Source organism: Falco peregrinus, chromosome 1 (assembly GCF_023634155.1).
Source record: "Falco peregrinus isolate bFalPer1 chromosome 1, bFalPer1.pri, whole genome shotgun sequence".
NCBI lineage: Eukaryota > Metazoa > Chordata > Aves > Falconiformes > Falconidae > Falco > Falco peregrinus.
In genome coordinates, this window is record NC_073721.1 from 129172275 (window position 1) to 129195817 (window position 23543).

The 23543-nt window shown below is 45.5% G+C and overlaps 1 protein-coding gene across 1 annotated transcript in view; it reads left to right on the forward strand.

Moving 5' to 3' along the window:
- LOC101921103 (potassium/sodium hyperpolarization-activated cyclic nucleotide-gated channel 4) overlaps positions 1-22835 on the forward strand; it is a 72175-nt gene extending 49340 nt beyond the window's left edge. Inside the window, exons 3-5 of the mRNA XM_055796406.1 lie at positions 13071-13232; positions 21765-21983; positions 22749-22835. Of these exons, the coding sequence (XP_055652381.1) occupies positions 13071-13232; positions 21765-21983; positions 22749-22835 (468 nt within the window). The remainder of the gene's footprint in view (positions 1-13070; positions 13233-21764; positions 21984-22748) is intronic.
- Positions 22836-23543: the final 708 nt, after the last annotated feature.

The following is a 23543-nucleotide window of genomic DNA, read 5'->3' on the forward strand; positions in this document are numbered from 1 at the left end:
GGTCTGCTGCAAAGAAAGGGTGTCAAAGTTTGAAGGGTCATTTCAAGAACAGAAAAGCCCTATACTGTGAATAAGAAGGGGGACTCCCTTTACATTATGAGCTTGATGAGATGCCCGCAGGCCTCAACCTCTGAGGCACAGCTGGAGACAGAGGGGACAGCAGCACATTTTTATAACATCTTTGTATTTTGATTGAATGTACAACATTCCTGTCAAACTGTTATTATTACTACTACTATGATTATTATAATATTATTATGCTATACCACTAAAAGAGCTGTGCATATCTCCTCCTTCTCCTGGGCTACAGCTCTGGGGATTTTTGTCTTGATACCTGTCACCAGGCAGCATTTCCTGTTGGATTTCTAATTAAAATGGCAGCCTTTAGGGACTGTGTTCCTGCCCAGCATATATTAATGGAGGTTTAAGAATATTTTAGGTAGAGTTTAAATACTGCTTTTAAATATCTTTGTTCAGACTTTTAATTCATTTTTCTATAATCTGTGTATAACCACAGCAGGAATTAACCTGTCATACTTTCAGAAATATAATCTACACTGCTCATTGGTTAAAAACCAGTTTTTTTCTGCCCCAGATTCTTAAAGCAAATAAAAAATGTACCCAGTCATATCCCTCCACTGTCCTCCTGTGATCAGTGTGGCCTGCATGCATGTGAGGGTAATGGCTGTATTTCCTCCAGCAGCTCTTGTATCTCTAATTTCTCTGTCTCCTCTGTGAAGGTTACGGGAGGGTACAGGCTTTCTGACGTACATTACTCAGGGAGATGTTTTCACTGCACTGTTCTTTTAAGAGATGTCTTCTCTCAGGTGCACATTGCAATACTAAAACGGTTATATTGCTATTATTACACTGAAAGAGTAGGAGGGCATTTGTCTCCCTGTTACTTGTCTTGGGCCAGATGAGACCTACGTGACACTGTATGCAAATAAATTTGCATCAGTCTGTACAATGAAATCTTTTGGTGCTCTGCTGAGGTCCCCCAAAAGAATTCAGATCCATGTTGGAAACATTCAGACTGGTCTCCATCAAAGCAGTTTAGGGACAAAACCACCACTAACAAAGCAATTTAAGTTTGTGCTACTGGGGGCCAAAAACCAGCCTACCCTGCAGCCTGACACATCTCTCTTTGAATTTGTCCAGGGCTGCAGTCAAAAATGTTTGTCACTGTGGTGTGAAGTGCACCAGTCATTTAATCTGCTGTTTTCTGAAATGTTACTACCAAGAAGGAGTGCCCAGAGTGGATCAGCACAGACTTTGCAGGCAAATGCTCAGCCCATCTGAAAATCAGGCCGTTGTGCTGAGCATCCTCAGTCTGTGAACTTTGGTCTCCGTTAAAATAAAGTGTCACCAAGTTTGCACCCAGAGGAGCTTTCATTATCTTTGCTCACACTCTCTGCCTCGTGGCACATGAAACCATTCAAGTCTCCAGGCCTGCCAGGCTGCTCCCTTTCATGGATGTTACAATCACTAACAGCATAAAAAAAAGTCAAGGGTGGAAGTTGTGCTTGGTTACCACTGTTGTAATTGAATTAAACTTAGAGGATTGAGTTAGGTGGAAAGTACTCAATCTCCCTGCAGAACATGAACCATCCTGTCAGGCTGTGCTGTGCTATAAGCAGCAGTAGGTTATGGTTTTGTACATAGTTATAACCAACGTAACACACTACCAGCCTCAGTGGGCACATGCAGCATGCAGAAATTGACATTATCAGCTCTGTTTAAAAACAAGAGGAAAACACCTACCATCACTTCAGTCAACAGAAAGCCAGATCCTGTAAACAAATGCTCGCAGCAGAGCCCAGGAGAGATGACTGTGAAATATGTGTAGCTGCAGTTCTTTCAGAGAGCCCATAGGACTCATTTTGGCTGCTGCCCTGATCTCTGTGTGCTGCTTCTGTAAGATCCCCCATATGGAGATCTAGCTGTGGAGGGTAAGCCAGTTTTCTGTTGAGAGAGCCTATAAACTCTTCTGCTTCCAACGGCTTGAGCCCCTTCTGGGAAGTGGTGGGGGCCTCACCTGCATGTGCAAATGTTGCTTTGCTTATGCAGAGAGAAGTGTTTTGAAGACAAGCAGGCACATGCTCATTCCATTTTGAGGTGTGTGGGTTTTGGCTTAGCTTCTCTCAGTGTGCTCTTACAGACATCCTAATAGGGCTTAATAGTGGGTTAATACGCATGTGCTTTACTCTTTGATTGAAATGCAAGCTGCATTAAAGAAACGCTAATTGATCAAGCGTAAACTGCATTAGTTCTTCAGCAAGTTTGCACTTGCTGGCCAGGACCTAATGAGTTTATGTTATATTTCAGATGGTAATCATATGAATCCATAAGTATGTTAAATGACAATATTGGATTTTTTAAAATCTGTTCTGAATTTTAAACTAAAAAATTAGAGAGTGACTGAAAGAAATATGAAGACAAAGATCACTGCTAATTTCTTTTGCGACAGCTTTCTCTAGAATGTGAACCAGGGCTATTTGACAGGCAATCTGAATTTTGAGAAGATAATTTTCTTACTCACTGGAAAGATCTGTTTTCTTGATCTGATCTTCTTTCTCCTGTGTTCTGGGTGTATGTTTATGGATACAAATACAGCTGGCAGACCCTAGTTCTCTGGGTCAGGCTTTCATGTATGTAAATGGGGACAGTGTGGCTCTGTGGCAGGCCAGACATTAATTTAGTCCAGTTTCCTGCTCTTAATAGTGATCAAATGCTTCAGAGGAAACATGTGGTGAATTCCAAAGCAACAGTTCTAAAATAATCTGTTCACAGGTAGATTTATTCCTCAGGGTTTTTTAAGCACTGAAAAGGAAAAATGTAAACCAAATTTTTAAAGGTATTATTAGCCACCTATTTATTTATTTAGACATGTATTTAATATCCTGCCAAATTCCTGGCCTGGAAGATTCCTGTGTCAATGCATTCCGCAAGCTAAACTGCATGTTTTTTGCAAAAAAGAGCATTCCCTTTCATTAGCTGATCCTTCACTTTGATAAAAAGTCCTCTTGTCTTGGGGTGAGAGAGGATGGTTAAGAGCAGTAAGCTTATCCAGTGATACTAATGTCTTCCTGGGATACTTGTGTCTTACCTGCCTGTCACCATTTTCTCCCTGGACCAAACTGTCCCAGAAGGTGTTCTATAATTACTGTTTTATAATTACTAGCTCTTAATTGGGATCTTTGAATTATGGTAACAGCTGTCACTTGGTGGAAGGCAAACAGCTGCAAAACAACGTGTGACATGGCCCAGCTTTGGGACATGATGATGCTGCTGAGAGGAAAAAAGATTGGGATCCCCTTCCTCAGCACACCTATTTGCACAACTTTTTAATTTCCTCACTGAAAATAGATCTGTGCTCCAAGGGAAAGGATGTCACTGACCTAGGTAATAGCATAACCTGATCAATATTGCCCTAAGTATTTTATTTCATTACTTGTCCATGCTAACTGTTTTGATTGACTTTGCGCCTGATAGCTCAGTGTGCTCAGGGGGTATTTTCCCACTTAGCTCAGTAAATTTTAAATCAGACCACAAATGAGGTCCTTCTGACATAGTCTGCAGCCTGGACTCACCTACATCGTCTGAGTCATCCATTGATTACCTCATCTTGCTGTTCAGCTGCCTTTTCCAGTGATGAATACCAGTGAGTGCCAGTCCAGTGCAGAGCTGTGTGGACCAGCCTCTCAGATCACTTAGTGCTCCTTCTTGATGACATTTCCAGGCCTTGAGGCCCCAGTTTCAGACCAGTTGTGTTTCTTGTTGCCTTCGCAGGTATTTATGCTTGCTTTCCCCTCAGCTTCCTAGATATTTCTTTCCCTAGGAGTATCTATGTATAGCTACTGAGCTAGACAGACCTTTTGCTGGTGACTGTGGTCATTCTTAAACTTCCAAAAAAGCCTGTGACCTATTTCCAGAAGTGATTCATAGCTAGCCTCTCAGAAGAACTACAATTCCCAAAGATGCAGATAAGAGCCATGAAAGATTAAAAAAAATGCCTAGGCAGGTAAGGTATCTAATTCCCACTGAGAATGAGATACCTAACCTACTTACAGCTCTAGGGGCTTGATTTGTTTTTTTCTTTTTCCAAAGGCATTTAAGTATATTGAGAGAGAACTGTTGAAAACCTGAGCTGTAGGCGTATGAGAACATAAGCACCATTGAAAAGCAGAGGGGTGCTTCCTCCAAAGTCATAGACCTTCTTGAAAAAGCCCTGGCCCCAGTCCTTGTGTTGCTGCTCTGGGACACATTGCCTGGGAGGTAAAAATGCCATTGTCCCTCCACACTGGAGGCACTGGCCATCTCCTTCCCTCCTGGCTAGCACCCGTGGGAGACTTACAGCGGAGTTCAGTGGAGGCAGAATCCAACCCTAAATGTTTTTCCCTAGAGCTTTAAAGAAAACCATGCAGGAAAGACAGCCGTTCGAATTGTGCTAGAAAATATTTTTAAAAGTCTGTGTCACGTTGCCGTGGTGACAAAAGTTCTTAAAATGAAGATTAAAGTCTAGGCTGGGAATGGTGGCATGGGGAGGGGAAGGGGGGCTGTTGTCATGACAACCTCAACTCTGAGAGTGCAAGAGGCAAAACACATGGTGGTGGCAGGATCTTTGGGGTTTATATATACCTATAAACATCTGCCATTTATGCCAGCTTTCTCAGTGCTAATTAGCCCTGCTATTTCACCTTTCTCTGCTGTAAATATTTTCCAGTAGACACAAGTCTCTGAGGGAGAAGGCAAGAAAATGCTTTTTCTTTTTTTCCTTTAATTTTTGCATGGGCTTCTTGCTGTTCTGTCTATGGCCCCTCAGATGCTACAGCACCTACCTGGAGAAGAACTTCCATTAAAAGCAAGCTGCCTGGGAAGAGTTAAATCGTCTCGGGAGGAGGTAGAGGCTTGCAGGCTTGCATCTTGTTCTTACAGAGCTTTAACAGCAGCAGGCTGCTGCAAGATCACTTCTCCCTTCCCTGGATGCACATACACACTCTGGCTTTCCTTGGCACTGAAGTGGCTGTTTCTGAATGTGAAGCGTACCTCCTTGGGCTCTAGTTAGTAGCCACAATACACAGACAGTGGTTGCAGCAGGAGATCAAAGCTGGCATCCCTAGATTTGGCTCACAACTTTGCTCTCAGCTTCCTGTGCAACCTCTGGCAAGTGGCGTTTCCCTTTTATGTGCCTCATTTTGCCCATCTAGAATAATGGAGATAACACATTCTCTGGTGATATTGAAGCATACCAGATTAATGTCAGCTGAGCCCCTTGAGACCTTCAGATGAAAACTGCCACAGCAGCACAAAGGATTATTATATTTTAAGTGTAAAATCTACTTGGCTATCTCTCTTAATACCTGTCAATCAGTGTGCTTCCTTCAATCTCGATGTTCCAGGCAGCTCTAAGACAAGCACACTCCACAGTATCTTCCCCTGTGAGCGTTAAACCTAATGAATCACAGACCTGTTTCTCCTCTCGCACTGACTCAAGGCAGCATCAGCAACTCTGCTGACATTGATTATGTCATTTGGTGCAAAGCAAGCATAAAAAGAGAATCAAACCCAAACTCTTCCCTTCATCTAAAACTTGATCTTCTGGCTATAGTTTTCCTTGCTGGCACAGCAAAAAGCAGGCAAAACCAAATCCCACACCATCTCAAACTGTCGAGTGCATCCCTGAATCTGCACACTGCTTGCAGATGTATCTGCGCACCACAGATGATTTCCCGTCTCCAGTCCATCTGCTGTGTGCTGGCTGGTGCTTTCAGCGTTGTCCCAATACAATCTGGATCCCAAAGCTCCCTTCCTCCCATACTGTGGTGCCATTCCGCCAAGCACGTTGTGATTAGCACAGCCCAAAGCTGTCTGACCCAAAGCTGATCCTTCAGAAGGGACTCCTAATTCCAGTACACTATGAAGTTGTAAATAAGCCCAAATGTGTTCCTTTACATAATTTTTCTTCCTTAGCTAAGCCGCTTTCAGCAGGTCAGCCTGAGCAATAGTTGCTTCAGAAATCTAGAGTTTATATGTTTGTATATTTTAGTGGCAAGAACAGCATTTTGTCTGTTCATCCAAAAGAACCAAATGCGTGGTCTAGTGTGTTACTTGAGACAGCAAACCTTCTGGACTAAAATTAGTTTACGTTTTGGCACAGCTTAAATGCGACATAACTGGAAGAAGAAATAGAAAGTTGGGGAGGGTGAGGAATGAGCAAGTAGAAAGGTTGATGGTGCATTTCTGATAGCAGCATCAGGAGAGGGAAAACAGCCGCTGAGATCTCTTGTGTTGCTTTGCTGAAACGTGTTTTCCAGTGGTGTGCATTTACTCAGCAGGCTGGGTTTCTTGGGGAGCTGCCCTTTCTCTCTCAGCTCTGGTTTCTTCTGTGTCCTTACAGTATCTGAGTTGCTCAGGGGTTTTGGCTCTGAGTGTGCCTTGTGTATGCTCATGGCTTCCATGCTTCGATGCTCTAATATGCATAATGCTGTGTGTGTGCCTGGATAGGATTTTTCCTCCTGGAGGAAGCCCATCATGTGAGTTCTGCATGTTGTTTGTCTCTCCCCTTGCTTCAGCCTCCCAGGATGGATCTTGCACATACAGGCTCCTGAGCCCTTCCCCTCTTACATGGATTGTGTCCGTCAAGACTTGCTGAGTGTGGAGAAGGTGACATTTTGCCCCTTGCCACTAGGTTTGGCACTGATTTGTGCTAGTGATCCCTGAGCAAAAGGACTGTTTTTTCAATGAGCTGCCTTTAATTTGCATGCTGGTCAGAATGGGTAAGAGCTTAAACTATTGACCAGTCTGTTTTCGTAACCAAACAGGATGAGGCCCAGTCAGTGAGTAGATGGGTGTTATGCAGAGACACCATAGCTGAGGATGCGGGGACTTAGTACAACCACTCTATAGTAATCTTTCTAACAGTATTGTAGGCTCAGAAAAGCTCTTCACAGCAACCACCTATCCCCCATATATCGAGAGATTAACACTGAGGTTTGAAAAGGCAGCTAATGCCTCTGTGAGGAAAATGCATCTTTGCCTCTGTTATCTACAAGCGCCAAGTAAAGAAAGGAAGAGTGAAAGACATGTCAACTTTCTTCCGCATAGTCCACAAATACTCTTCATAAATGTAAAGAAACATGTATTTCCTCATAGCAAAACAACCTTAACTCTGACCTTAGAGCACTCAGAATGACATATGATACTGTTTTGATTCTCTTTTGAGATTTGTATTTCCTTTTAAGGACTTTGGGTTTTTAAAGTCATAAATTAAGAGTAAATTCTTCTCTTTCTATTAAGCTGGAGCAGTGTCACAGCTACTTGATTGTCCACAGGGGATTTATCACAGTTTTATATTAACCATAGTGTGGATACAGATACCAGCACTGGCTCAGGACCAGCAGGCTTTCTTAGTTTGGATGCAGGCTACAGATATACTGCTATGTTGCTAGGAGTGGTAGTGAAGGGCAACAAGCAGTTTCACTGCTTTCCTGTGGTGCAGAATCTGTTCATAAACCCTATGGATGGAAGTCAGTTCTATGTAGAGCCAGCGTTCAGCTGAGCGAGCGTGGATGCTGTTAGCTCTCTCTGTTGGGGTGTTTAGCTCTGGCTCAGTTGTGCTGGCTCCAGACAAAATCATTAGTATGCCTCTGAATTGCGGTCCCCAGACCCGCAGGAAAACCCATTTGTTCTAAGCATAGTGCCTCTGGTACATGCAGAGCCAGCAGGGATGTGCATTCTCATCCCAGCCTGCACAGCTTGACGTGCTGGGGAGCTGAGCGCAGACAAAGGCTTTGTTGGAGCTGGCCTGGGCCCGGCAGAGTGGTGCAGCATGCAGCAGGACCACGCTGCCCCCCTGCACAGCACTGCCCACAGTGTCCCCTGGGTGGGCTCTCAGTCTCTTGGAGCAGTCTGGCCTCCGTGGGCCTAGACAGACAGATGCACTAATGCAACATCGCTCTCAAGGATCTGAGAAATTCTGGTGACCTATTGGCTTGGATAGCCACACCAAGCTGTATGCCAACATAAACCAACACACCTAATTAAACATACAACTGATTTCAGTCAGAGCCCTTATTTCACTGCTAGAACCAGACTCCCACTTCTCTGGGGTGTCCTAGATTTCTTCCAGCTCAAGTGATCAGGTTAGAGGAGTCCTGCTGCAATAGAAGGCCAATTGAGGAGTACTGTACAGAGTAATTTGGGGCTGACGAGATTTTAGATTCATACTGGTAGGATCCTGATAGCTTGTTCTGTATAAGCAGGATTTCTGAGATGGAACTCATATAACTAGAGATGACTTTGTTGAGGAAAGTTTTGGCCCTCCCACTTTCCCAAGCTGTCCTTCCAGAAGGCATTGCAAGGTATCTGTCTGTTGGCTAGAAAGACAGGCCTGACTTTGTAACAGGGATTCTGAAGCCACAGCTTGTTTTGGACGATCAAGAAACAAGGATATTAGCTCTATCAGACAATACCCTCGGAAAGAGGTGCTTTTAAGTGTGAATCCATGCTTTGTCCTTCTTGTCCTCCCCACTCCTTTTTTCCAATCACAGGCAGCAGAAAGATGGAAAGCATAAGCAGTTTAAGGGGCAGCAGAAGGAAGTGTGATGCTCTGGGACCTAGCCTGGGTTGTGTTACAACAGGACAAGAAAGCCCTGAGTGTTCAGGATGAAAACCAGAGGAGTTCCAATTACCACTCAATGTTCCTCTGCTCATGGACCAGCTATTTTAGAATGTTTCTTCCCCATCTCTCCCTGGCGAGCTATAGACTGCTTTAGAGCACTGCAGCACTGGCTTAGACACTCTCCAGCACACTACAGGAGTTAGTATTCCCTGCAACACAAGCAGCTATTTACAGTAGGAGCTTCTTTTCAGTGAAAGGTGTTTATTCATACCCCTTCACAGTTATGCCTGTGTGCCACGTAGTGAGTGTTTCTTATTTTCTCTTGCATGTGAATGCAAATGTATTCCAAGGAGTGGGCATGAGCTGGTAACTCCTGAGACTGAAATTGGATTTGTCTCACCTGCAGTTCAGGCATTTACAGTTGGAGTTCATTATCTAGGCTTACTTTATGGGCAGCAGAGAGGAACAGAAATTCCTGAGATGCAGATGCAGTGCACCTCCTTCTCAGGTAAACACGTGCCACAAACCAGACATGCCTAATGATGCTGTCTAGATCTCTTGGTCCAAAGTAGGTGAGCTAAATCTACCCTTGCGTAAAGCAGATCCTGTCTCTACCTGTGTGGGAGGTTGTGTCAGCTCAGTTGTGACCCTTCCCTCTAGTAGTCAGTGCTGGGCATTAGAGGGCAATCCCAAATGGCCACTGAGCTCCTGGCCTCTCTGAGCTCTGTGCACTACAAAGGCAGATGCACCCTGGTGTTAATACAGAGGCGGGACTTCCCTTACCTTTGTGCTTCAACACTGGGTCCTGTGCTTATGGGTGACTTACATGATGGGTGATGACCTAGCAGTGAAGGAAGACCTGTGAGCCAAGACATACACTCTGCACAGAGCTGCCATTTCTTAGTTGCCACTGAATATGTGAGTTGTTAGTGCGTGAGAGGAGACAGCAGGGCCTAACAGCAGAAGCAAACACACTCATTTATTCCTGTTTTTCGGAGGTCCACCAAAGAACAAAGGCTTTCTGCCCTAGCCTAACTAGAATAGATCCCAGTTATCATATAAGCAGCTCCATATCCATTCACTTTTCCCCTAAACCATTCTTTCCCTCTAGCTGATAACTCTCTGCTTTTAATATGTTAAAGAAGTAAGAAGGCCACTTTCTGACAGGCTTTCTCCCTGTCCCTGGCTGGAGTTCCCTGAGTTACAGGAGGGCTGGAGCTCTTCGAAAAACACTCATAGGTGGGAGAGGAAAAGTCATTAACACAGTAAAACCCTGGTGACACAAAAGATCCATTCAGAGATCCTTCTGCAGACTGCTGCTCTGGCTTCATTAAAAGCATAGCTCGTGGCTGTCACTCAGATAGGCTGGATTCACTTTGAGTTATCTAAATGAGAATGATCATTTCTGCAATGGAAAAAAAAAAGATGAAACCAGTAGGAATTATTCTTTATGAATTATGTGTTCAGCTTTCATACTGACCTAGTCAGCACTGAGAGCTGGATTTCCTAGAACAGCCTTTCATACTGGATTTTGGGTATTTTCTTTAGCCCAGAAATATTGCTAGAATGGCCTTTCTCACACTAAGTGACATGGCTTCAGCTCCATCTTGGGTGCAGTAGGAATAATGGAGTTTAGAAGCTGTTATCCAAATCATTCATCCTAATTTCCAGCATTCTTCTGTGGCTCCCTCGCAGCTTGGATTGAGCATGTCGGCATCTCTCAGTGAGTATGACCTTGTGGCATCCCGATTAGGTGGGGAAATGTTAATATCTGGTGTGGAAACAGGCAAATTGAACAACTAGCTCTGACGTCAGAGTGAGGAGCCAATTTAGGCAGCTAAACTGACAAACCATGATTCCTTTCTTTTATAACAAAAATTTTCTGCCTTTATAGCTGCTTTAACTGACTCACTATGGGATCAGAGGAGGCCAATCCCTGGTATAGGCAAAGATGGCAAGTACATACTGCCATGGGTGGTTGGGGAGGAGCAGGACTGTCTCTGTCACAGCAGCAAGGAGTTACATGGATGTAGCTGTACAGTCACATAGCATGCCTATGGCCTGCCCCCCACTTCACGTACTTCCCTGACAGTCATCTCCCTTAGTAATTACCTACCCCTCTAGAGATGATTCCCAGGAGGGCGAGTCACCCGCTGCATGCCTGTCTTCCTACACTGAGGCTCAGTGGAGCCTGGGCAGTGCTCTGGGGGTGTTCAGCAGGCAGGAAGCATTGGGTGTGCTGCTCCCTGCAGTTTCAGTCACTGCACTATCATTTTTATTAATAACATGGTAAACTGAAAATTGCTTTCCTATCTTATATAAGCCTGTATCAGGGTTTCTGTGCTTTTTGGCCCACTGCCTGGTGCCACATAAGAAAGTTGCATTTACAGGTTTATTTTACATCTGACAAACTGACAGTTAATCCTGCTACGTCCCTGAGGAAATGGTGAGCTTGGATAGGTGTCACTGTGTGCTCTGCACGGCTTACTTGGAGGTCAGTTTTACAACAGCACTGGGAGTCACGCTGTAACGAGAATTATGGTGGCAGGTCAGGAAACAGAAAGTGTGACCGCGCAGGGCTGGAGCAGCAGGGCATGGCCAAGGTACAAGAGCACAGCTGTGGAGGGGGACTCTGCAGGTGACATAGCAGAGAGGCTGTGGGCTGAGTGGAGTGGCTTTGTCAGGGCTGTTGGGGAGTCCAGGACTGAGAGAGCAGGAGGGGCTGTGGGTGGGGTAAACAACCTCTGTGGGAAGCTTCAAGCTGATGTAGCTGGACTGGGACAGAGCTGATTGAAATATACCCTGGAAGGGAATACCATCCTACAGGTCAGGATGGAAACGCAGGAATAGAGTTGGGATGTACAGCCTCATCTGATTCACAGTAGTCTTCTTTGCTCCTCATATTTTTCTGCTTTCTGTTCCCTTCCGCTAAATCGGACTAGAACTTTGTGTCACCAGATTGCGGGCTGGACTGCAAACTAGTCAAGCTGTATGTGCCTTCAAACCATGGGGAGGCCTCCTGAGAAGGCCCAGCTGTGGCAGTTGACAGCAGTCTTTCCACTTCATTCACACAGACCTGTCTAAATACTTCACTCCGCCTCTGCCAGAAACAGCAAGACTGTGTGTGGGGAGCAGTGATTAACATTTCTCCAGATGAAGCTCTAGGGCAGGACACGTTGGCAGGGCTGGGGCATGGCTGTCAGGCCTCCGTCCATCCCAGCTCCGTCCCACATTGCAGTGGTGACACAGCAGCATGTGGGAGAGGATGCCAGATGTATTCAGGGTCTCTGTTTTCAGGGTGATGCAATAGGCTTCTTCAGCTGGAAGCCAGCACAGTGTGAGGACTAAGTGTATGGTCCTTACTGGACCCAAACCATTGCCTAGTGACAGTTTGGAGGTCTCCTCTCTTTGTGTTAATGGCAAAAGAGGCCAGAAGGTGGGCTCTGTGCTGAGCCACCAAGGGTCATTCACACTCTCCAAAACTCTTCTCACTGTGGTGCGTTGTAATGTTGGAAAAACCAAACCTGTGTGGATAGCTCAGGATAGCAGTCACTGGCATGCCCTGTGTGTCGTAACTGTCATCATGAAGCTGGACATAAAAGAGCCAAGCACCTCCAGTGTCTCCACAACACACCACCCATAGGGAAAAACCTGCATCTGTCCATAAAGCAATTCTTGACTGCATATGCAGATTTCATAAGAGGGCACCTGGATTTCTCAGTGTGTCCTGCTTGTGACAGTACTATGGACAACATGGCCACAGACTCCCTTGGAATTAGAGAACTGACTGCAGAGGTGTGGTTTCTGTTGCCTGTTTACCAGTTTCTCAGCTTCCTTGCTGAGAACTGCTATACAGCTCTGACACGTTTCTCTTTTCCTTGCCCACCTTCATGTAAGACTGGAAGTGATAGAGCAGCAGAATACAAGAAATACAAGAAAATAGTTAAATCAGATCCTGTTCTAGAAGTCTCTGCTGCGTCTGAAGCCATTCTTTCTTGCATTTGATACTTGTGAAGACTGCATCTCACATCCAGTACAAAGACAGCTTCCACATTGGGTCAGTGTGTAGCTTATATGCAGCAAGAGCAGAAATCAAAGAAGGGCATTGCAGTTAAAAAGATATAATGATAAGAGTTTATTTCTGAGTAGTGGCTAATGTTCCAGAAATATTTGCAACCAACTTATTTTATAAAATGAGTTTTGGAGCTTTTAATGTAAATTAGAAGGCAAAATCAAAGGGCAAGAGGGGTGAATGATTCTGATTGGATATTTTGGTTTTTAATGTTTTTCAGCTGGTTCTGCTTGCATACTGTGTCTGACCTGAGCTGAGCTGATGCAGCCTTTTCTATTACTTTAGAAGGTTGTTAACCCTGATACTGCATTTAATTATGTTGGGTTGGTTGTTTGGGGAGCTGCCATCTAATCTGCTCCCTGTTGGCCCCTGCAGATCTTCCACATGACCTATGATCTGGCCAGTGCGGTGGTGAGGATTGTGAACCTGATTGGGATGATGCTGCTGCTGTGTCACTGGGATGGCTGCCTCCAGTTCCTTGTGCCTATGCTGCAGGACTTCCCTGACGATTGTTGGGTGTCCCTCAACCGCATGGTGGTAAGTGCCCGTCCTGTTTGCTCCCTTATGGCCCTAAACTCAGGCCCTCAGTCACAGCATCACCATTTCAGCATCAACCTCCCAGCACTAACATGGCATCACCACGCTTCTCATTTTCTTTCACCTCCTTTTAGGGCCTGCCTCTGCTATAGAGCAGACCCTTGTAAAGCCACAGCACTGTGGGCATGGAGGTGCTTTGGAGGCAGTCTCTGCAACTAGACAGCCTCAGGGCTGTAGAGCAGGAACCAGCCCCAGCAGAGCCTGCTGCGGGCTGCCTGCAGCAGAAGGCAGGAGCCAGGCTTCCCCTCCTGGCAGGAAACAGCAGAGAGCAAGAACAGAAAGAGTTTTCTGCTGGGATCTGGGCATATTGAACCAAAGGCAAGAGGCGCAGAGGAGGTCCTAGAGCCGTAGCTGGGTCTGATCCATAATTCCCATTTCTGGTCCCAAGGAAATTGTTAAGCCTTCTGCTCCATATCCTTTTGAAGGGTCAGTGTGATCACCCACCTTTCTCCCTGGGGAGCTACACAATATCCCATTAGAATGGGCTGAAACAGACTCTGCCAAGCCACAGTTCAGCCCCTCATCACAGGATCAGTAGCCAGACTTCCCAATAACATCCCAAGCTGTGCTGCTCACTCTGCTGTTTGCTGTGAGAGAGATTTATACCATATGGTAAATGCATGGGGAGTTCATAGTACCTGTCAACCATCTCGCTGAGAATTCAGGATCTTTTATTGAAAGGGACAATGTCCAGTTGATTAAGCAGCAAAACCTGACAAAGCTTAAAAAATTGCCTCTTACTGCAGCTCTTAACCTCCAGATTCCCCCAGCTGATTTCTTCTTAAAGAAAAAGAAAATAATCAGGCACTTGGGCAGAGCAGAACAAATATAAAATGTATAAAAGAACTGCCAACTTCCCATGCCTCCCACATATGGAGCTGTGGGCACATGTTGCCCATGCCTGAGAAGACTGAGCATCCTTGAAAAAGTCGTCTGTTTGGTGTTTATTTATTCTTTTCTTCCCTCTGCAATCATCATTCATTTCCTGCTGTTGAAAGGTGCCAGACTGACAGTTCTGGAGACTAGAACCCTTTATTTATCTACAGCACAAGAACAACCCATGCAGCAGCTGCCTTGTCTTCCCCCACGTTGCCTTTTTCTTATTTATATGGAAGGAACAACACAAGATCAGGGCCCCATTGTGCTTGTGCTATTCAGGTTCAAAAGGACATACAGCTCGTCATCCTGGAAAGCTCTGAGGTGCAGAGAGAATCCTCCCCATCTGATGAAGTGTCTTGGCCATGGTGCCCTTGCAGGACAGCTTCAGAGCAGCAGATTTGAATCATGTTTCCTTTATCTTAATATGTGGGTGGAGGCTGCTGTCTAATGGCAACAACTTCTTTTTGCTTTTCCCATCCAACCCTGAGGGAAGAAGTAAAAGCTAGGGTTGCAGAGTTACAAGTGTGAGTAGCACACTTGGCTCAAAAGCCAGTGGATGAGAGCTGCAGCATAAGCTGCAAAATCACCTGAAGAATCAAAACAACCAGGTCTACTGCTAATTGGTACATGGAAAACCTTCACAGAAGGCAGTAACTAGCAACAGCAGACACACGGTGAGAGGAAGAATAATCCAGCGGCTGGAGCAGTGACTGAACGTGGGACACCTGAGTTCAGTTCCCAACACTGTGCTGTGTTGCTCCCAGGCAAGTTAAGATGGGAGGCTCAGAGAGTTCTCCCTCCCCAGATGCTTCTGATGATAAGTAAATACTGTGATGGTGGGTATCTAAAACAGTCTGAGGAACCTGGGGTTGCACTGAGTAGGCACAAATGCATGGCGCAAGCTAACCAAATGTGCTCTGGGACACTTTTCACTCAGAGGCAGTAAAGCCAGAAAACCACTTGTGTAACCCAGTGGAATGAAGAGCTGCAAACATATTGGGGTCAGAGCCTGATGAGGGGGGAAACAAAGCTAAATTGTTATGATCTGTGAAAAGAATTTTGTGGCCAGACTGATCAGAACCTGTAAATGACCATCAGGGTAACTGTGTAGTGAAGGGATAGAGTCTTGAAGGGTGTCAGGAGACAGGACAGAGGAAAAAAAGGTTTAGCCTAGGCACCTTTCATAGCAGTGACACTGAGAGGGGTGAGGGATGCATCCCATAGGCAGGAGGGCTCAGCAGTCTCCAGGAGGGGCAGGGTAGAAAGCATCTATCCAGAGCAGAGTTTTACCAGGCAAAGACTTACACTACAGTGTTTGTCTTCCCAGCCTTGAGAGCCTGTGAAGCTGGGAATTAAACTTGCCTTGTATGATTTTTTTCCACTGCTTCTTTGCAGCTAAATCACTTTCACCTTTTCCACTTAATAAAAGTGAAAAACCCTTATTGTCTCAGTGACTGTCTCAGAAACGCAGCCTCAGGAAACTCAAGAACCAGAGAGATGGTTATATGCGCCACCTGTAGTTCAGGTGGCTTCCATTCCAGAAGCTGTACAGGAATATGCCAGCCCCAAAATAGCTTGGGTTTAGAACATTTAACAAAGAGAATATTTAGTTCTTCTGGAATCAGATAGTTTCTTCTCACAATAAGGTTCTTTCTTCTAATCTCCTGAGAAGATTTCCAGATGGTCTTTGGGACCAGTGATGGATGTGGATGGCATAATTAGTGCCACCATTTTTGTTAGTCTATTGTGAAGAAATAGGAAATTGCTTCCACTGAGTCAGGACACAACAAGAAACTGGTGGTCTGGGCTATTCTCAGACTTTGGTGCCAAGAGCTTGATGGTAGTTTCCAGAAATGGCTCTGTTTGAGAGCTGTAATGGACAGGGTTGGGAGATGGGAGGCTAGGATGGCATTTGTGAGGGAGTTGCTAGTTTGGATTTTGGGACATTCTGTACTGACCTGGGCATACCTTTGAGGAGATAAATATACTTGGTGCATGACTGCCCTGATCACACACAGAAGGCAAAAACCTGGGATGGAACCACTGTAGGAAAAAAAGGAATCTTCTGAAGCTGCTACAGCCAAGGGGAGCTGAAAGTGAGGTGCCAAATGTTTTGAAGGCTTTCTCCTCTAGTATGCTGGTGCTGCTCTTCTGCCCCTCCAGTGTTTCCCACCTATCACTTGGCAGTCTGAGTTCTGATTCAAATGCAGCAGGGAAAGAAGATTCATCACCTCCCATCTGCTTCCTAAAGGTTTGATCCTCTTCCAGGGGATCTGTGAAGGGTCTGGTGTTGCCAAAATCATATCAAAGGCTTGATAAATCCCTGGGTCCAGTTCATCTTGGTGTTTTCTACATGTACCATGTTTCACCTTCAGCAATTGCAGGAGGAGTGAGTTTCTGTACTTCTTTCTGAACTGGCTCTGGAAGGGCAGGGAAGGATGTTTTCAGTATTAATTGCTCAGCCCTAACTCAGGGGCTTCAGCGTTAGCTTCCCTACAGGGCACATTATTAAAAGAGAAGCGCTACTGAGTCAGCTGCAGAGCAGCATGTGTGTGGGCAGCAGCATCTCCCCAAGACCCTTGCCTGGCAGCTCCTGATCAGAGAAATCTGAGCTCTGCTGACACCTGAAAGCTGCTGGAAACATGTGGCTCACTCCCTTGGGTATTGTGCTGAACTGATAAACCCTGCAGGGAAGGCAAATATCCCCATGTCAAATGCAGCAACCTTGCATAGGAAATACTAATCATCTTCCTTTCTACAAAAGAAGGAGAGTAGCTTTCTTTTTGAGCTTAAACTCCCATCCCCGCCCCCCAACACAGTCTTGCGGCATTGCTGATAGAAAGGAGGAAGAGAAACGGGTGCAGCATGTGTTGTGGAAGACAGGGCAATCCTGCATAGATCTCCTGCGTGATTCCTAACTCACTCCAAGCCTCTGGTCCAGCAGATCCCTCCTGCCCTTGCTCAGTAGGCATATGAAGCCATGTAGTAGATTATCACATTTTAAAAAATCTGTCAGGGGGCAGCAAGAATAGGGCTGCTTCATGATGGGACATGAGCCAGGATGTGGTCACCCGAGCCAAGGGGGCAGAGCAGAAGTGGTGATAACACAGTCCATTGACCATTCCAGTGAAGGCAGGGTGACAGTCGTGTCCAGGGTCTACCCAAGTGAGTCTAATCAGGAGCAGCAAGAGACAGGGTCAGAGGCAAGGCTGGAAACAAGGCTGTAGTGTACGTTCAGGGCCCAGGGCTGGGTGCAGGTACAGCTAGCTCAGGCAAAGTCTGGGTGCCCAGGCCTGCGCTGAAATGGAGCTCCAGGAACTGTGCGTGCATGGGTGGCAGTCCCAGGCAAGGCTGATTGGAACAATTGAGACTGGTGCACTCAGAGCCCCGAGAAAATCTCTTCTGTTAGGTGAAGGCCATGCAAAACTCTCCTTGGAAATAAGCCCAGTCCGATGTGAAGTTTGACCTGTCATGTCTATTTCTCATCCCACTATTTCCCTTCCTTTAAACTGGATCTAAAGGTTTGTTTGCGCGGCCCAGCAGTTACAGCGCAGTCCAGGGGAGGGCAGTGATGCTCAGAGGCCTTATTTCGGAGCTTGACACAAGTGGTGTGCAGCAGCAAACCCCGAGTAACAACTCCATGGCCAGATAAGATCACTGCTGAGACAAATGTGGGAGATCACAAGATTGAAATATGCCTGTTCACTACAGACAGCTCCTTAATACTGTGAAATGTTAGTGGTGTAAGTCAGGCATAACATTGTGTCTGTGGACTACACCCCTATGCCCAGGATCTGCCAGTACTTCTCTGTCTGCTCCTCTCTGGTCTTCTCCAGTGAGGGTTCAGCCAGGTACAATCACATGTACATCAGACCCAGAACATCCTGTAAGACACCATACTGTTTCTTTACGTACTTCTGTGAGGTACTACAGAACCCAGCACTGCCTTTGAAGAGTTCCAGGAACGTGTCTCCAAGTATTCATGGGTGGATCTGAGCAGAGGCATTGCAGTCCAGACACTAATCCCAGTGAAACCTTTATAGTACTGCCAGTGTGGATGTTAAAAACAAGCTAGTCTGAGAAACTGCTTCAAAGTAATTTTAACTCCCTTTTGCAAATGCTTTTGGTGCCTGGCATGTATCTGAGATAACATCCTTCTTGACTATGTTCAGGCACAGATCTGGAGCTCCATTTTAGCTTGCTTTGAGATTTGGTTAACGAGGAGTCATTTTCTTTCTGCAGTTTAAGGCCTCATTTACCTACCCTAATGGGCCATTTCAGCTACTCTGTTTTTGAAGTAGTACAACTGTCCCACCATGGGGACTGGCATAGTGAGTATTGAGTATAGGGGGATGGAGCTTATGGAAACAAGCTGTATCAGTATAAGGCACCATGATGCTAGTAAACTTGTGTCCACCCTACATTTGGAACCACTACTGCTAGTCTGGCTTAAAGTACTGCATTCTTGACCTGCCTGCTTATTCTGTGGAAAACAAAAGAGTGTAGAGCAGGCCTAAAAATTAAAGACATACTGAGGCCTGTAAACAAAGAGTCATTACATAAACTGTACCATGAGGATCCAGTGCTCTTTACAGATGCTCAAACCACTCAGAGGTCATGTCCTAAAGACAGTGAATTGCTCTGAAAGGTTTCCCCTTCATGGAAGTGCCTGTCTTTCAGCAGTCCTTTATCTCTTCTCCCAGCAGACCACATCGCTCAGGACTTTTTTTAAACACTCCTGTTTTCCTCCAGCTCTCACCCCTCAGTCTGTCATTATTCAGTGATCTCCTCAGTCTGGCATGAAGGAGGCAGCCCTCACAAGGAGGCCTGTTGCTGATTGGAATTGGGATTTTGTAAGTTTAGAGTTCCCAGGGAGCCAGAAGTGTCCGCAGGCTATGGGGGCTCCTTGATGTTGGATGTTGTAGTTTTGGGTGACTAATTCCTACAAAACACACCCAGGCTTCCTTGTGAACAGCATTCCTGAGCAGCAAGTTGCTGGAGGAATGGCTTCTAAAACTTCAACTTGCCTAATACCCAGATATTCCTCTTAGGATCTGATCATTCGTGGCCATTAAAGACCATGGCAACCAGTTTCCTGATATATCAAAATCCAGCTCAGCTATTATTAATCTGTCTCCACAGATTCCCTTTGGAATCCCTCAGCATTTCTTTTTTCCCTGCTATCAATTCTGTTGTGGAGATGTGCTGCCTTGTTAAGCCACACTGAACTCAGAAGGCAGCAGCATTTCTGCAGTGTCCAGTGAGAAATGCCTGCATGGGAAAGGAATTCATTTAACAAGGAAGGGATGGGACAGAACACCTGCACTACTGCCTCTACCACAGTAAAGCTGTGAATGTGCTGCCCACCTTTACAGGTGATGCACCGTTTTAAGCAAAGGTTGGTCAAATGTGACTGCTCCTTCCTGTTGTCTCAGGATGAGCATTTCCCTGCTGAGGCATGGGCAATAGATGGACTAAAGCCATAGAGTTTACAGCGTTTACCATTCTATAAGTGCAGGGGCCACAGCTTTATGACTGCTAGTACTACAGGGCTGAGGGAAAGGGACTGTGGCTCCTGGAAATGTTAACATTGAAGATGCAGGGAAGCCTGTGTAAGGTGTGTGAGATGCTTGATGACTTCACAAATCAGAAGTGGGTCTGCACAATGACACAAAACCAGGGTGGTGGAAAAATGCCCCCCCCCCCCCCCCTTTTTTTTTTTTTTTTTGGGGGGGGGGCAGGACTCTAGGAGCCACAGCATAGACATGGGTGAGGCAAATGAGCAAGCAGACTCACTCCTTTGGTGCTTATACCTCAGGCAGCCCCTGTGGTTGGATCCTTGCAAATGCTCTTTGCCTTCATCTGTAGCTGGCTTCCCTTTGGGCTGTGGCTCCTTACACACTGGCAAGCCAACTGCATCACCAGGAATAGAGACACCAATGGTCATATTGTCTCTTGTCTCTCTCTGTTGACTCAAGGGTAGTTTTTTTCCAGTGCAGGAGGTGAATAGGTTCCTGCTTTGTTGGGGAGGTGAGCCCAGACAGGCTGGCGCCAGCCAGGACCAGCGTCTTCTAGGGCTGTGAATGTGCTATTTCTTCTGTGTCTGCTTCGCTGTCACTTCTGTTGCTTTGCCCTTCTTGTTGCAGTGTGAATCAGGCCTGTCTTGCATAATGTAACTGAATATGGCCAGGGTAATGCTATCGCCTGTCTTTGTCCATGTGCTTATCTCCTAACCAAGCATTAACACTCTCCAGAGGTTCCAGCTCTTTGCCACAGCTCACAAACAGCAGCAGTACGCTTTGCTTCTGTTTACTACTTGCAAGCTTACTGAAAAATTTCCATCAACATTACTGACACTCAAAGAGCTGTTTACAGAAAGGTCATCAGCTGCCCACCTGATTAGATTGTGATTAGATACCTCCGAGGAGGTGTCCAGTAAATTCCAGGGCTCCCAGCATTACTGGCGACTGGTGCTGAGGCTGCTGCATCTCTCTGAGTGAATTTCACAAAAGTATTGCTTGTCTATTTGGCAAGCCATAAATGAGGCCTTTTATACAATGACCTTCTAAGTTACCATGGCATATGTGTCTGCATAGCTACATCTATAATGTTAACACCTTCCTAGGAACAGAAAGAAGACTGATGAATGTATAGACTATGTGCTGCAATGAATGTCACTGTAGCAGAGGTATTTTTTCACATACCTTGTAATAGCAATGTGTGATGACAGTGCATTTACTTTACAAGGTTTTGTAGCAAGGACTTGCTAGCATGTAATACCCACAGGATAGTAAATGTACCTTGAGCTGTTCCATGAACTCAAGCTAATCAGCATAATCATGAAATTTATGCTGTTTTTTCTCCTTATCCCATGATGTGATTGCTGAGGTGCTTCTTGTGTTAGTTGGAGTGGAGAGCAGAGGGTGTCTGAAAGAAGCCATTGACTTTAGCTGGCTTCTCAAGGTGGTTTATTGCATCTCTCAGATGAGCCCATTTGTAGATTTCTCAGCTCCCTGAAAAAAGCCCTGTGAAGAACTTGCTGTCCGGACCTTATAATCTGAATTTTCTGCCCTTCCCATCTCTTCAGGTAATGACCAGAGATCCTGACCATTTCATAAATTTCTGGGGAGTGATTTTCCCCACTCTTAAGATTTTGCTGCTGGCAACCTTGCTCAGGTTCTCTTTTACTCATATTTCCCAGTGGAGAAATAATTTGCTTCAGTTTCTTCTCCCACACGTGGGTAATTTTGAAAATATCCCAATGCATCATCTCAGTTTATCCCAGGTTACCAGTGTGTCAGACCGTCTGACTTCCTTTCTGGAAAGTTTTGCTGGGAAGAGTACATAGAATCTGTAAAAACCCTGGCCAAAGTCAGTTAATGTCAGATGACAAAATTGGGGCTTTTTATTATTTTTTTAAATTGAGTGAGCCCAGCACTTCCAAGCCATCAAATAATTAAATTGCTTGTTTAACATGTAGAGTTAAGCATGGACTTTTGGGTCTAACATTAGGTATGCTTTTCTGAAATGTGTTCAGCTCAGAGAATGTCTTGTCTCACTGCTAAAGCTTTGTCTGTCTATCTGTCTCTTTAGAATGACTCCTGGGGGAAGCAGTATTCCTATGCGCTATTCAAGGCAATGAGTCACATGCTCTGCATTGGGTATGGGCAGCAGGCGCCTGTTGGCATGTCAGATGTGTGGCTCACTATGCTGAGCATGATTGTTGGTGCCACCTGCTATGCCATGTTCATCGGCCATGCCACAGCCCTAATCCAGTCTCTGGACTCCTCACGGCGTCAGTACCAGGAGAAGGTAAGGACTGCAATCCTTCTGTGACCCAGGGGTGGTTTATGCACTGTCTGGAGGCAGCCAGGGCTGTCGGTGACCCATGTGAGAGGCCAAAGGTGCTGTGCCTCTGTCACCACGGCAGTTCATTGGTCATTCGTACCACTCACTTGAAACAGACCCTCATGAGGAAAGAGATGCAAGATCAGGTGAATAATAGCAGTCGGTGATTCTTGTTGTCTCAGGCTGTCTTTTTAGATCAGCATTATCAATGTCACCGTTATCTAAAATTGTAAGTCACTTTTTCCTTTCTGAGATCTTGTTTCAAATCCCAGATGAATGTTCCAGAATGCACAGCTTTTGTTTAGCAAGTACTTTGTTTAAAAGTATCCAGATTATTCACTTCAGTGCTCATGAGTGAAACTACGTAACAAACCCCAAAGCACAGATCAAAGCTCAGAAGCTCCCAACAGGTTCCCCAGGTAGCTATCGAATTAATTGGACAGTTGTTGAATTGAGTAATGTAGGACACAGACAGAAATGTCACAGCTGATTGGGTTGCCACTGCAGTGGCAGTAACTGGTAGTAGTGGGTTTAAAGTGGTGCTGTGAATTTGTAATATGGCAAGGGGCAAACAGGGTCTGTCACCTTGATTTGGCTGATGAGTGCTAACTCATGGAACTGTATCACTTCCATCCCTCTTTCCATGCCTTTAGTATATTGCCTCTGTACAATCACATTTTATTACCTAAAGCAAGGGGGCTGGTTGTGCAACGAGACTTTTGCCTCTAGGACATAGACAGGCAAAACTACTGCCTTCAAGTTCTGGTTGAACCAGTAGGCCTGCACCTCCACAAAATAGGAGAGCTAATTGAATAATGACTGTGTACAACTAAGAGCAAGGGCCTGGGTGGCTCAGAGGTGAGGAAGGGACTTCCACCACAAAGACAGTAGGTTACTTACAGGCATCAACAAAAGCAACTGCCCTTATTTAGTAGGGCTGAGGATACCATAGGCAAGGAGGTGTTATGGTCAAGGTCTTTTGGATACGTTTGTTCTGAAGATTAAGAAGAGGAGGAGTCAGTTGCTAGCCCTATTCTGACCCTGCCAGCTGCAGTTAGATTAGGTGAAAGGGTTGCTGTTATTCAAGTGGGTAAATTATACACAGGCTAGATGAATTTTAAGTTGAGGGAGGAGATTGGAGAAAGGATTTATTAGATGGCTTAGGAACAGGTTTGAGAGACAGGGATTACAAGGCTGGGCCACAGAAAGAGAGTAGGCGAGAGAGTGAAGACAAATAAAGATCAGAGGCTGGATCATGCTTTGAGGATAGGGAAGATCTCAAACTACTGATAGAGCTAAAAGATGGAAAAAACACAGGAGGAGAAGTGGGGAGGACTGGGGTGCAACTAGAACACTGGGCTTTGTATAGAGTTTTACCACTGTTTTACAGATTGGCTGGACTAATTCTAATTGAGTGTAAGGCATGCCAAAGAGAAGGACACTGCAGCACTAGGAATGCAAGCTGATCAAATCTGTGTATGCAGAGTATTTATTCAAATGTGTTTGAAGTAGCATAATAGTCAA